General features: G+C 38.7%; 1 protein-coding gene across 1 annotated transcript in view; it reads left to right on the forward strand.

Annotated features, from left to right (window-relative positions):
- LOC114463415 (potassium voltage-gated channel subfamily D member 3-like) overlaps window positions 1–16,334 on the forward strand; it is a 99,589-nt gene that overhangs the window by 67,850 nt on the left and 15,405 nt on the right. Inside the window, exon 3 of the mRNA XM_028446961.1 lies at window positions 11,331–11,493. Coding sequence (XP_028302762.1) covers window positions 11,331–11,493 — 163 coding nt within the window. The remainder of the gene's footprint in view (window positions 1–11,330; window positions 11,494–16,334) is intronic.

Genomic DNA, 16,334 nt, shown 5'->3' on the forward strand with positions numbered 1-16,334 from the left:
CTCCGGTGGGTGAAGTAAATGCAGACTGGAAAAGAATTACAATTGTGTTTAAGGGGGAGTAAATGTCCGCCGAGAAGCCGCAGGGGTTGGAACGATCGCCACCTCTGGTCACAGATTTTGGCACAACACCGGCACTCGGCTGCGGCTCTTGGTGACGTCATCGACTAGTCGACGTCGACTCGACTAGTATGCACATGAAGTCGACATTTAAAATTATCAAGTCGTTCAACCCCTAGTTTGCAGTGGACAGGACCGGCCTTCCCAACAGGCAACACAGGCGGTCGACTGCGGTGTCATCTGCTGTGGGGGCACCAAATTGCACCCCCAAATTTGTATTTATTTATTTTTTTATATATGAATTTAAAAAGGTAGAATAAACTTGAAACACACCCTTTACAATCACTGTACATGTTTTCCCTTAATTGAATATTAATATAAAAAAATTTTTTAACTATCCCTGCTAATCTTCTGCAAATATTTATATTTATTTTATTTTAATTCTTGTTGTATTCTATATAATTCTATTGTATTGTTTGCACATTGTGTTCTTTGGTTTTAAGATCTGTCTTACTGATTAGTGAAACCAAACAGGACGGTAGAAATGTCCTTGTACTGAAACTTTCATATCTTATTTAAATTTTTGATTGCACTGTTTTGCATTGCTATTGGATTTTTGCACCATTTTTTTTATTGTTCCCTCGAGACATTGGCATTGGCAGTTTTGTATTGTATTATAGTGTATTTTTCTACATTTTTTAAATATGTTGTATTTTTTTTTCAATGGGTTGTTGTGTCGCAGAATAATGTGTACACACTTTGTATCGACTCAAAAAAAATGATAATAACCTAGTTTCATTCCATTTTTCTTTAAGTTTTTTTTTCTTCAAGTAATTTCGCCTTGGGCAGTGGAGATGATAAACTTTCAAGTGGCTATTTTTGACTTTTTTTTTTTTCATTTTGGATTAAATGATGATCGATTCATTGATCTATGAGTCTTACACTACGGTTTTATGTCATAAAACATTAACGGTGTTGCAGCTTTAAGCCCCAGCATTGGAAATACAGCATCAGTTTACAATGACATCCTGTTTTTATTTCCATCTGCTGCTGTGCTGCTTTCACTGCTGCTTGTAGGTAGTAATGACAGTGGATGCTATCCTGCTGTTTTTGTTGTGTGGTGCGTAGACACTCCATCCCACCACTGTGTCTTTCAAAGTTAACAATTTGTTATTATAGAAAGTAAAACAATTATTAATCACATTTCAACTCAGAGGAATTAGAAACTGCTTTAGGATTCAAACTTGATAAGGAGATTGATCCTATAATATTATTAAGGAAAGCCCACAGAAGCAGAAGTAAAGACATGGGTTTTGGTACATTGATTGATGACTGCTCCTGTTATAGGGTTTCATTGTTTTTATTTAAAAACTCCCCTGCCGGCGATAAATCCTCATAAAACAGATGAGATGATGAATTACAGGTGTGAGCTCAAAGGCACCTGTAGCAAGTATCCCCGTGGTCTCAGTGGTCTTGTGTGTGTGTATAGAATACATCATTTATGCTATTTTCTTCAATGTGAGACACATTCTCCTGTCAGCTTTGGTGAGCTTTGACTTTGCTGCTTTTAGTTACTGTCTATCTCATCACAGGAAAGGTTTCCATCTTTTCTCCAAATGTTTGTTTGTATTTTAATCAGAATCAGAATGCTTTATTTGCCAGGTACAGTTTAGAACAATTCTTGGAATTTGACTTGGTAGTTGTAGCGAAAGAATACACATCAACACAACGGAGCAGCCATTTGCGGCGCCCACACTGTAATGTCATTTTAGTGAAAGAAAAGTGTAATGAATATAGTAATCCTTAATGGCTGGTTTTGTGCAGTGGTTTTTATTTTGGATTGGTTCCTAACAGTAGCTGAGTAAATAATAAACCATAGAAAAAACTCACAAAAGATTTGCTTTGACGCAGCATGTCATCCAGTAATTGAAGGGTTGTCGTGTCGATTCCATCCCCACTCTGTGTTGCTACGTCATTGATCAAACACACATTTTCTCATAGAATGGAAGTCGGTGGTGGTAAGATCTTGTTATCTGTGCACTGGTTTCTGTTAATGTTTCTGTATTTCAAAAGTTCTAACACTGACACTTTGTTTTCACTTATTTACAATATTTAAATGTATTGTGGGGGAACAGCAGAAGAATCATCATGCTTGCTCAACCTAAACAGTCTAAAAATAGGAGTTTTGAGCTCTAAAGGTCGTAATTTACCTTGCATTGTTGCATATTATCAAAGGTGTAAAGAGAATCGTAAGGCAGTTAAAAATCAATTAATTGGTATCACGGTTCATATCGATTTTCTGAAAATTGAAACGCAGTACTTTTTTTTAAACAGCAGAGGGCTATATATATACAGTATATATATATATATATATATATATATATATATATATATATATATATATATATCCTTCTCTTGTCCAAATGCTGAGGCGGCGGGCGGAATCTGCTACTACTTTCTTTCTGGCCGCCTACTACTCTTAAACATATTCATAAATGATTCCTTACCCCTTTAGCACCAAACGAATATCTGTAATATTACGTGAATATCTGTAAAAGTCACGTTTTTCTATTAGCTCTGTCTGCTAGCATAGCATATCTTCTTCACTGCACAGAATAGCAACCGAACACTGGGTTACCAGCGCCCTCTGCTGGTCCAAACAAATATCTGACGTAAATACAGTGCAGACTGGTTTTTTTTTTTTTTTTTTTAAAGTCCAATTGTTAAGGCACAAAATACATTTTCACTTGCACTTTTAAAAAGAAAAAGAACTATTATGCAGTTTTGCATAGTTTACTATAAAACCAGAATTTAAATTAATAGGCTTCTTTTTCATTTGTATTATTCCTTTATTATTTCATTCAAGATTTATTTTTAGTTAAATTGCATTGTTTTGAATAGTTTATCAAGGGATTATTTTGAGAATGAAAAATAAAAGGAAAATAGTACCGTATTTTTTCCCACAAAATTTTTCAGACCCCACATTTGTTTTCGGTAATAAATCTTGCCACGGTTCCCATTGATATATATGTGTATATATATATATATATATATATATATATATATATATATATATATAAACTGAGGAAAATAAGCAGCATTCAATGCTGTTTTGGTGCAGTGCATAACGTTTAATTCTGATTGGTCGGCTATGATGTGATGCATTTGATTGTTGTCTGGTCATTTCATTTTTTTTGTCATTTCACAATGTCCGTTGATCATTTTAAAACAATAAATAATCATTTCCTTGGTAACTGTTTGGTGTAGACATGTAATGAATCACTTTACTTCTTTTAAAATGTACTTAAGTACAATTAAAATGACTGATGTAAAAACACACTCAAAAAAGTACAAGTACACATGAAAGCAACTCAATTACAGTAACGTAAGGCAAGGCAAGGCAAATTAATTTGTATAGCGCATTTCATACATGAGGCTAAAAAAAACTCAATGTGCTTTACATGATCAAAACATGCAACAGAAAACATTCAACAGCTTAAAACCTATAAGAACATTAAAGTCGGCAAAAAAAATTAAAATCATCAGTAAAATCATTTAGAATCATCAACAAACATTCCATCAACAACAACTACTTGCAGTCAGTTACATTCACCTCTGCATTATATGTTGTGGTTTATCACAATAAATTCTATTTAGAAAATATATATTATTAGTTATAAGCAAATATGTCATGATACTAATTCATACTCGGTCACTGACTCCATAATTAAGTTTGCTGCTGAGTTTAATGTCAACACTTCACTCTGCAGCTGCTATTTTCTTTTATTTCCAAGTCCAAATCCCCGTCTGTGGATATATGCAAGTTTATGTAATCGCTTGTGCGTCCGTGGGAATTGGTAAATGCCTCAAAAAACTTTATAAAAATTAATGAGTTGGCATAGAAATCAATCACGCAAACATACACATCTACATGAACATTGAATTTATTGAAGTAATACATTTTGTTGTATTTAGTCTCAATACATTCAGCACACTTAGTGATATGCTTAATGACTAAGTGATTTTACAAATGCAGGAATGTTTTAGTTTTATTGGATCTTTATCTTCAAATGAAATCAAATAAACTTTATTCATCTGTTAGGAATTTTGTTTGCAGAGAAGTTCCTTCTTCCACTGCCTGGTTTAGCTCACGTCGTGGCGTCATCTTTAAAGGTCTTAAAAGTAACGAGTAGCTAATTTTTCAAATGTAAGGAGTAGAAAGTACTGATATTTGTTTAAAAAAGAAAGGAGTAAAAGTAAAAAATGCCCAAAAAACAAATACTCAAGTAAAGTACAGACATAAGTACAGTAATGATGTATTTGTACTTGTAACCTCTGCTATTTATGCACAACAAGAGAGACAGAGAGGTTATGCATCTCTTTTATAACTGATAGAAACCTGATATAGACATAGAGATTACATCTGTGGAGGGATCTGGCTCAATAGTTTGGAGTTTGAAGAAGTATGTTTCCCATGTGGGTAATCATAAATCATAAATACGTGGTCAAACACATATTATGAAAGCAGGAAAGAGCAATGGTTTGGCTGATATTTTGCACATCATATTTTTGAGCTCTAAACGTAAAATATTTTCACTGCTGAGTGTTCCCAGACACCAGCTAAAAAAGTCTTTGTCATCAGCTAACAGACAGCAAATAGAGCAGAGTGTGAAATCATTTTTCAGATTGCCTGGCAGCTAGGATCAGGATCAGGCAACAGGAGCAGCGAGCCTTGTGGTTGAATCTCCCTGGCTTGTTAACAACCCTTATTTCTCAGAGTCTTCGCAGCTTACATTACACATTAGCCAATCTGTCGACCTGCCTGCCACCGGTCCTCAAACAACCCGAGAAAAGTTTTTTTTGCTGAAAGAAAAATTATTCTCTGTGATTCAGTCTGGAAAAGAGGAGTAGGGACATAGTTTTTTATTCTCTTTGAACATAAATAACAAGTCGAGGAATTCTAAACCTTTACTTCGGGCCAAATTTTGCTTCTCATGCATAGCTGGCTATTCACATCTGAGATGAGATTTAGATTTCAGCATAAAATAAGCCATGTTTCCAAACTTAACTTTCACTCATACACAGTGTTTGGAATAACTGCGTTTTATTTTTTTTTTCAATAACAGGGTAATCGAACTAATTACTTTTTACGCCGTTACAACGCCGTTACCTTTACTGAACGTTAAATGCGGTGAGTTACATGCATTGATTGAATAAACTGTGATCCGAAAGCAACCCTGGCTTCATACGCAGCTGTGGTGAGGTGGATTAAAAACAAGGTGAGCGATTATGATTGGCTAAGGCGGTGTCATGTTTCATGCTAGCCAATCAGAGCCAGTGTTTTTACACATGTGCCAGCACACGCGCCACACACACAACCACTACAGATTGGATGAAGCAGCAGAGGTGGCGAGCGTGGAGCAGTCCGATGAAAAGTTGGCATTTTTAAGGTGACGATACAAACACTACTTTAAATTAATTGTGGTCAAAGGCAAGAACGTGCATGTGAAGTGTACATTATATCCAGGAGTGAAAACTTTGTCAACATAAGTTGTTAGCAACTCAAATTTAATGAAGCACCTCACGACGACACACGCATCTAAAAAAAATCTGAATTCTTTGACATACAGCAACTTTTTTTTAACAGTAACACAAATAGTTACTTTCCTTGGTAATGAGTTACTTATTATAGAGTAATTCAATTACTAACTCAGTTACTTTTTGGATCAAGGAGTGAGTAACTATAACTAATTACTTTTTTAAAGTAACTTTCCCAACAATGCTCATACATCATGGAAAAATTCGCTATAGAATTATGGTCACTGAATGTTTTGTGAGCTTTAATGATGATTGTTTTTTCTGTAGTTTCTGCTGCTTCATTTGTTTATTGAGTCATTTCCATGGGAAAATTTCTTGTGGAGCATCTGACTGCCTGGTGGCCCTGTGATTTGTTAGTAGTTGTTCAGTTTAAATTAGTTTTGGTTTTAGTTCATGATTAAAATCAAGTGAAGAGTAAATTAAAAGATAAAATCTGCTGTTGATACCCTGGGTTCAACTTCGAGATGTGCCTGAATCCAGGTCACCTGATATAAAGATGATGTATATGGCTTTTAAAAACATTGCATAGCTCTACATAGCGTAGGCAGCTGTGTGCCATGCAGAGCGGTTCAAGTCTTCTTGGCTGATGTGTATGTGGGGCGGCATATCCACAAGGGGCTCTTAAACGCACATCACAGGCATGTCTCAGGCTTCTGGATAAATTTACGTTGTGACATAACTTAGAAATGCTCTGTTATATTTGTAAGCACACACTCACTCCATCTGTTCACCCTTATCTTGATAGTGTCTGAACAGTGGGATGTTTATGGTAATTGAGTTGCTTTTATGTATTTTTGAGTGTATTCCTGAATCAGTAACTTTACTTGTACTTAAGTACATTTTAAAAAGAGTAAAGTAATTTGTTTTTTGTTTTAAAATGATCAACGGACATTGTGAAACTACAAAAAATGAAGTGACCGGACACCGTTTGAATACATCACATGAATTAAACGTAATGCACCGCTCAAAACAGCTTTAGAGTTTCTAAATTTAGCTATACTTAGAACCTGAAATTTTTTTTCATTTTTATTTGAATTCCTTGGTGTTTTTATTATTTTTTTTACATTTTTTGACATTATTTCATACAGATGCCTTTGTAGAAAATAAATGAAGTTCCAATTGTGGTAGATTTACTTGCTTCCTTTTTAAGTTTCTACATGAGATGTTTACTGTATGCAAGGGAACCGTGGCAAGATTTATTACCAAAAATATTGCCAATAATACCAAAATACTTGAGTTTTTTATGTGTGACTTACTTGTACTTGTACTTGAGTACAATTTCAATAAAGTAACAGTACTTCTACTTAAGTAGGAAATATCAGCACTCTACACCTCTGTCCCTCAGATGTAAGACATCCTTTTTTTTCATATCTTTCCCCCTAATAAAATGTTCCTGACATATGCTTGGCAGGGCTGGTGACTGTTACAGTTTTGCAATATAACAACACGATATATAATACAAATACGCATAGTGCACTACATCTCGTGTTAAACTATGATGACAATTCAATTCACTTCAACTTTGTTTATATAGCAAGGATGCATGGTGGCTTAGTGGTTAGCACGTTCGCCTCATAGCAAGAAGGTCCGGGGTTTAAGCCTTGGGGTGGACACTTGGGTCCTTTCTGTGTGGATTTTGCATGTTCTCCCTGTGCTGCGTGAGTTTTCTCTTGGTATTCCGGCTTCCTCCCTCAATCCAAAAACAAGAGTGTTAGGTTGATAGGGGTCTCTAAATCGCCTGTGAGTGTGAATGGTTGTCTCACTTGCAATGGACCGGCGGTCTGTCCAGGGTGTACCCCCACCTAGCGCTCAATGAAATCTGAAGGTAGGCACCGAAAGACCACCACGACCCTGAGAAAAGGAGCAAGCGAGTCAGAAAATGGATGGATAGATAGTCATCTCATAGCGCTCATCACAAAATATTAAATTGTTAGGGAAAAAACCCAACAATTCCACATAAACAAGCATCAATTAATGTATTTTCATTTTCCTAAAGTTCCTTTATTGACAGTGCCGTAAAATCTCCGGCCTGGCGTACAGTAGTTGACACATTTTAAGACATGGAATATAACATTTTCCAATTTTAAACCTTGTCTAAACAGTGCTGGCTGAGAAATAATCCAATGCAGATCAACAGATGGATATGCAGTTCCCTCCAAAAGTTTTCTCTGCACCATCGCAACAAGTCTGTTTTTTTTTTTTTTGGTTTTTTTTGTCCTACCTGTCAGGGAATGACGAATCCCTCAGTAGCACAATCTAACTTGTTTCTAAACTATGCTGCTGAAAAACATATCCCTGGTGAGGCTGTGCTGACATCAAGAGACATTGTATGCACTGAAAGAAGCCGCTCAGCTGCCTGAATTAACTGGAATTACACAAACATTCATTAAGTTGTTTTAGCCACTGTGGGTTTATTTGCCAACAGAGAAATGTTGTTCAAAAATCTTTTTTTTCTGGGCACAAAATACTGGCTTTCTGTTGTTTTCTGTCTTTGAAAAACATTCTCTCTGTAAAGGATTTCCGGGACTTGGCAACTCACTCACCAGGTAAATGGCTTCCATGGCAGCTTCTTCATCCTATTTTCTTTGTGGAACAGGAAAAATAAGTTCTTTAGCTGTGCAATCAACTCAGTGTGTTCACATGCAGCTTGAGAAAACTGAATAAATGGCTGATGGAAATTTGATTTCTAAACGCACGAAAGCAGGTTAGCTAGGCAGGAATCGGACTATCTGTAGCTTGACTAACAAATCCAGATCATTGGATTGACGATCAAGCTGTTAGTGCATGTTTGTACACCAGCTTGACAGAAACACGTTATGTACATTCCTGCAAACATCCTTGAATGGACTTGATTCAGCCTCATTCACCATTCACACACATTCACACACCAATGGGACAAAGCTGTCATGCAAGGCACTACTCGACCAATAGGAGCTACATCAATGTTTTGCCCAAGGACACTTTGACACATAGACAGGTACAGCCCTTGGATCGAACCCCCAAACTCACGATACATTGACGGTACAGGAGAAAATATTTTCATTCATTGTGATCTTCTACGGGTCAACTGGAACTACGTCAATACGTACTGAAAGAATACAGCACCACCTATGGAGGCAGAGTTAGATGGAGTTTGTCAAGAGTTCAGTTTTCTCTCCTTCATGTTTTCTCAGACAAGACTTGGGTGCACGGTCAGATAGCTGCGTGTATGGAAACACACTGACTGCGTTTACTCATCTACCCAGTACCATTTATACTATTCTACATTTTTAGTTCTATAATGTTGCTTAAAAGTATCCTTGTTTCAATAGTTGACTCATCCTTTCGGAACAAACATCAATGATTGTCATGCACTGCCTCTTCCACTGTGGAAATAAGTGGACAACTGTGCAACTTCTTCACTATAATACATTATGAGGATATATATATATATATATATATTTTTTTTTTTTTTTTTTTTTTTTTTAATTAACTATGACCAGTGACGTGCCGTGAACACTAGGGTTGGGTAGGCAGGGCCTTGCAAATCGAGACCACCAATGTCAACACCATTGACAAATTTACATGTTTCTGCTGGCAAGTGTTAATTCAATTCAATTCAACTATATTTGTATAGCACAATTTACAACAAAGTCATCTCAATGCGCTTATCAAAATATAAAATTCATAATAAGAAAAAACCCAACAAGATCCACATGAACAAGCATTTAGCCATCCATCCATCCATCCATCTTCTTCCGCTTAACCATTTCCGGGTCGTGGGGGCAGGATCCCCAGTAGGGAGGCCCAGACTTCCCTCTCCCTGGCCACTTCCTCCAGCTCTTCCGGGGGGACTCCGAGACGTTCCCAGGCCAGCCGAGAGACATAATCTCTCCAGCGTGTCCTGGGTCTTCCCCGGGGCCTCCATCCTAATTAGGTGCCCGAGCCACCTCATCTGGCTCTTCTCGATGCGGAGGAGCAGCGACTCTACTTTGACCCCCCCCCCGAATGACTGAGCTTCTCACCTTATCTCTAAGGGAGAGCCCAGCCACCCTACGGAGGAAACTCATTTCGGCCGCTTGTACCCGTGATCTTGTTCTTTCGGTCATGACCCAAAGCTCATGACCATAGGTGAGGGTTGGAACGTAGACCGACCTGTAAATCGAGAGCTTTGCTTTTTGGCTCAGCTCCCTTTTTACAATGACGGACCGGTGCAGACTCCGCATCACTGCAGACGCCCCACCAATCCGCCTGTCGATCTCTCGCTCCATCCTTCCCTCACTCGTGAACAAGACCCCGAGGTACTTGAACTCCTCCACCTGGGGCAGAACCTCATCTCCAACCCCGAGAAGGCACTCCACCTTTTTCCGGTCGAGAACAAAATCAAGATCGTAAAACACCATTAAAGAAACATAAACAGTGTAGTGTTATCCCGCCCACTAGCTAGAGAACGTAGCAGCAGCCACGCTGTATCAATTCCTTAATGCACTCTGAAGGTTCCATATAGCATAGCGCGGTTATGTCCAAAGGCAGCGTAGAGAGCTGCCTTTTTACGTAAATGGTTGTCATCTTGGGGAACTGACTGCGCATGTGCAAACAGATAAAAACACGCTATGGGAACGGAGGCAGAGCAGCAATGTGCTTTTGGGAGGGGGTGTGGCCTCCTCTTGCCTGATGCGTTCACACTGAATGTGTCACAAAATGTCCAAACGTCCAGATTACATACAAAGTCAATGGATAGATGCATCCCAGATGCGAAATCTTTCCTGTGCGGCGGTGCGGTCCGATCCGCACGTCAAGTCCATTGGCCGTGCGAGTGCGCTCCCGATTTTACACATATCCGCACACCCGCACATTCGAGTTGAAAATATTGAACTCATGCGGCTGTTTTGCATGACAAAAGCCAATCAGAGTCTTTGTTGAGGATGATGTCAGACCGTCAACATGGACACCGGTCTGTTCACCCATTCAACCATGGAGTATAAGCTGTGTATGACCACTTGGAGCTGTATGACACGGGACCGGACTAGGAAAGATTTAACGTGGAGGAGAATCAGCGAGGAGGTGGTAGTAACAGATAAAAGTTTGTGCATATATAAGGCGAATGGGGACATTTTTTGATCCTGTGGACCCTGCAGTACGTTTCGTACGACAGATGCGTTCGGTGCCGCAGAAGACGCATTTGGTGTAACGCAGCATTACAGCGGAGTGAGACTGTGCAGCGTCTCTGCCGAAAATTGAAAAGTAAATAATTTATATTTATATTATAATTAAAACAAATAATCAAAATGTCAATTCACCCTTGGGTAGGCACTGCCTACCTTGCCTACCCTGACTGCACGTCACTGACTGTGACAAGGTGAATACAAATGTCAATTAATCAAGTTCATTAGTCGTTTAAATGACACTGGTACACTGTCAGTGGTTGTGTGAAAAATTTAATTTAATTTTAATACCACTGTTTATATACTTGATAACTCATTTTATGGATTACAGTTTTAAAGATTTATGTATGCTTTTCGGGGAGAAAGAAAAAAGTTGAAAACATTTTAGCTTAATTTGCTCTACTTGATTCAAAATTAAATCAAACTTAGTCCTGTACTTAGGGGACCACAAGACGCAAACTGTTGGGAACCAATGGTTGAAAAAGTGACAATCAAATCCCAACACCTGAGTTTCCCTTTATGATTTCCCAGGTATGGAGACATGGTGCCAAAAACCATCGCTGGAAAGATCTTTGGCTCAATTTGTTCTTTGAGTGGCGTGCTGGTGATCGCCCTGCCCGTCCCAGTTATCGTCTCCAACTTCAGTCGCATCTATCACCAGAACCAGAGGGCGGATAAACGACGTGCACAGAAGGTAAGACTTTATATATTCTGTCATTTTTATCCTTGATTTGCATATGCTTCAAGAAACCAAGCAAAACATTGTCTGCATAATTGCTCATTTTTCCTAATTATTCAGCCACTTTGCTCTGTCGTTTCCCTCTGAAGAAATGGTCAATGAATAGAAGAATACATAAATGAAATGTTCAAGGATAAACCTACCACTAACCTCACTGCACTCCATCATTTGAATGATCTGTCTCTGCTCATGATTATTCATTAACACTGTTTATTAATGCTAAAAGTGTGCTTCCTACCTGGTCTTTCGAAAGCTATAAAGAGCCCAACAGGAAGCAGCACACGCTGTTTTTAATTAACATCCGAAAATCATTGACCAATAGTCCTCAATAGAAAAAAAGGTATTACAATTCACAGCTATTAATGTTGACCCTGTAGCCTCGGGGGAGCTTTGACCCATAAATATCCTATTTATCAACTGCCAGTTTGATTTTCTCTCATTGTTTATTTTCATTCATTGCCTACAAATATTTAACCTGTCTGAACCTGCATTTTGATTCATGATTTTACTTTCACCTTTAGCTCAAGACAATAATGTGGGGATGTGTGGTAAGTTTTACGATACACAACCTTGAACCCCTCATTTGTAGGGTTTACACATTATCATTAGCTCCGAGCTACACAATATGTATTTTTTCAGGTTCCAAACAAGCCTCTGAAAAACTGAGGTTATAATGATGGTTATTTTCTGAACATAAAAAAAACAAACTGTGGGACCATTTTTTTTGTCTATACATCAACAAAGTCATGTGTAGCCTCACAAAGAGATGGCAGGTTGTCATGGTAAAACACTTTTTTTAATGGTCTGGAGGGGCAAAGCAAGAAGTCTGGAGCATGAGAGTGTCTTGAAAAAGTAGGTCATACAGGAATAAAAATGCAAAATGAAGATATTTTTAAGAAAAACATAGTAATGGCAAAAAAGGTCATTTCATTTGCAGCTATGGTTTTACCTTGAAAAGACTTTGCTAACATTGATCAATGATGTACCTTTAGAATTCTGGGCCTTAAGTGAGCAATTGTAAAGGTTCACTACTACATAGGCAGTGCAATAATACTGTGCACATTATGTTGCATACAGGTTCTCAAAATCACAGCAACCTATTATAAAAGGCTTTTTAAGTGTAGGTTATTTTCACAGTAAAACATTGATTCACCTACAAACATTTTTTCAAGTTACTTTTACAACTGCTTTTTGGTAAAAAAACAAAAACTTTGTAAATTAATATCAATTACTGTCTATATTGTGTTTCTATCCTATGGATTACATTTTTATGAATTTAACATGGTCCATATCAGATGCCAGATTGTTGGGAACCACTTATGCTGCTGGAAGCTTTCACACAGTACCCGCGTCTCGAAAATTCATGTTGCGCAGGATGGAAAAACGTTTTCCCCATGTTCGCTTCGTATGGGCGTCTGAAGCGAATATAAAAGCCCCGCCGACTAGACTTCTTTTCTTTTCACCATCAATTATGGAGAACCCCAGTAAAATCAATGCTCTTTATCGTCTGTGGAAGCTGAAGTGCCGTCAAAACGCGTTCGTGAGTTTCACTGTTTTCTTCAGGAGCTGCGCCAAATCCTTCCTGGTCCGGTCGCGTAAAAAAAAACTGGCCGTGTCGTGACGCTCCATGTGGTCACATACCGCCAAGATTATTTTCTCTTCCATGCTGAAATGGGTGGAAAGACCAGTGTCCGTATTGACGGCCTGACGTAATTGTCAACAAGGGTTCTGATTGGTTTACGCACCAATTCGCTGGAGTTCAATATTTTCAACCCAGACGAATGACAAATGTCACGGAAAATCGGGAGCGTGCATGCTGCGGCCAACACTCTTGCCGCGCGGATCAAACCACAGGAGAAGAATTTGCCTCATACCGCGTCTATCCCATTAACTTTTGACTCCTAGCTTTGATTGGCTTCTCGTTTCATAATATGTAGACCTTCCTCATCCTCAGGAAATGTGTCGTTTGGAAAGCAATTTAAAGAACCCCAAAATCTTTTTTTGATGAATACATATGCAATTGGTTTCATAGATTCTTGTCCAACTCTTGACATTTTGATCAAAGTATTTCTATTTGGCATATTTTAAAATGTAAGTGATTGCCCTCTATGGGCTATTACAATCAAATTACGCTATTTGCTGAGAATGGTGGTTTGTGATGTTTTGGTGGCTTCTTTCCTCACAAAGCAGCACTGTTAGCCCTGCCCTTCCTTAAAAAACAGCACTTCTCGATTCCGCAATCTGTGGCGAGTTATAATAATAAAATAATGCATTGGATTTTATATAGCGCTTTATCATAGACACTCAAAGCACTTTACAGAATTAAGGCATTAATCTTTCACTCCACACTGAGTGGTGGTAAGCTACTTTTGTAGCCACAGCTGCCCTGGGGCAGACTGACGGAACCGAGGCTGCCATTAGTGCACCATCGGTCCCTCCGGCCACCACCAACACATTCATACTTGGCAATGTGGGTGTAGTGTCTTTCCCAAGGAAACAATGACAGATACCACTGGAGCGACTGCCCCCCACTGTGGCATCTGTAATTCTCAGTGGTCTCCCATTCTACCACTAACCAGGCTTACTACAGGCTACTATGGCCACAGTAGTAGTATTGAGTCGGTAGTTAGCATAGCATAGATTGTTCTTAGGAGATTTTAGAGTATAGACTGGGCGTGTCTGCACTGCTCCAGGAGCCCCGCCCATAATCAAGGCATTTTATGAATTTCCAGCCTAGATGCACATGAACCAAAACCTCCATGTTTAGTTCAAGGACAGATCCTCACAATGTTCAGAACAAACATCTTCATTCTAATTAAGACTCATTTATTTGGGAACAAAAAAGGTAATTTAATTTGAAGTCTCTAAGAGGTTGTAAATTTAGAAACACCAACACTTTGGGGGGAAAGCCTTCAAAGGAAACATGGGTGCAAAATTGTAACTACGCTAGAATAACAAAAAAAACTTTATTAGATTAAAATAAAGAAGATCAAAGAAAGTTTTGGTCATAACAGTCAATGTGTCACTAAGATCTTGAACAGTGCAGCATGGCAGAGGAAATCTTTGGCCTGGGTTTTATGGCCTCTGGGACAAAGCTCCTTTCAAGTCCTTTCATGCTCTTCCAGCCTTGAATTCTGTATCTTATCAAAGAATATTCGATAACAATTGAAGGAGCATTTATGTGAAAACTGAATTCAAACTGAAAGTGTTTTTGCCCAGGTTACACTCATGTCTTCAACAAGCCACTTATAACTGGCTCCGAGAATGACACATGGAAGATCTCACAGAGATTAAAGGAAAGAAGGGCAGCTTTGAATCTCACCGAGTTGTTGATTTAGACAAAGCATGGCATATTGAGATGGTTTTTTGAGGATCGGGAGTAAAATAAAAGTGTCAGACACAATTATGCAAACCTCCTACAAGAAGTTATTTCTGCCAGAGGGGGCAACGTTACCTTCTGAGATGAGGATGGTGCTCCTATTCCTACACAGGGATATTACATCTCTTGGCAATATGTTGAGAATGTTCATAATGTAGTAAATCCTTTATTGCTTTAAATATAGCTATTATTCTGATTACCTTAGCTAATGCCACTAAGGCCTAACGTTTAAACACCAAGAAACATTTTTTTCTCTACTAAAGACTGTATTTTACAATCTCTCCATCCTCAAGATGAGAAAAACTGAAAAATCAGGATCACTGATTGGATAGACTACAATATGATGGAATGTATGTACTGTACATTTTAAATGTGCACCAGATTTAGTTGGATTATGGCAACACCAAAGACCGAGGGTGTTATTGGAACGTCTGCGACGACCCCCGGCGAAGGGGGCCGATAACGACGGCAAGGCCTTGCTCTTGAGGGGAGCGTGTCCGACACGGCGAGGAGGGCCAAGCGCCGGTCCTCCGGCGGCGGGGAGAGGAGGTCAACTACTGTCTGCATACACAATCAAAAGACAAGGGAGGCTGGCCCGACTGACTGTTGATTTTTGCGACAGTGCTGTGGCGCTTGTGGCCACTAAGGGCGCACGACGTGAACGTTAGAGGTCTAGCGCCCCTAGTGGCCAAAGATTACACAGTGTGCCTTTAAATGAGGGATATGTGTGCGCAAGCTGGTGTGGGGACAGAGTGGCCGCGTGCTGAATATAAAATTTGGGAGGCGTTATTGTAATTACATATTCTTGGATTACAGTAAAGGTGGCTACCTGGAGATATTTCACATTTTTTATCAATTCAAAAGTTCATTAAAAAAAAATTGCATGAAATGAATATAGGAGATGTAGGGAAAATATGGCCTTTTTTAAATATGTTTCAAATTGGGATACGTCGGGTAGAGTAAACAGTTTGTATGTTTACTCGCACCATAGACTGTTTTGTGAAATACCTCCAACTAAGAACTGGGAAGATTAAAAGCTGCAAAATAGACGGATGGACAGATATGAAAAGAAAAACCATGGATTGTTACACCTCTTCTCATCAGGTCGTCCTATAGCTGGTTCACCCTATGGAGTCCTTCCTTTTTTGGTCATATACTGTAATATCAATGTCCAATTGTTACTTGACACTTTTTCTAAAGAGTTTACTTATGCTACGCCATAACTGGATTAGTTGTTTCATTACAACAAAACACAGCTTCATGTAGTTTCCTGGCATCAAAACTACAACGTTATGGTTCCTCTGCCAGGTTTCTGTCAGTGATAGCAACTTTTTCCTCTGCTCTTAACGTAGTGTTCATCTAATTAAACTGTAATGCCAGTGTAGCCAAAGCCCATTATCCGACTGCTGATTTCTCT

The sequence above is a fragment of the Gouania willdenowi genome, chromosome 5 (assembly GCF_900634775.1).
Source record: "Gouania willdenowi chromosome 5, fGouWil2.1, whole genome shotgun sequence".
Classification (NCBI taxonomy): domain Eukaryota; kingdom Metazoa; phylum Chordata; class Actinopteri; order Blenniiformes; family Gobiesocidae; genus Gouania; species Gouania willdenowi.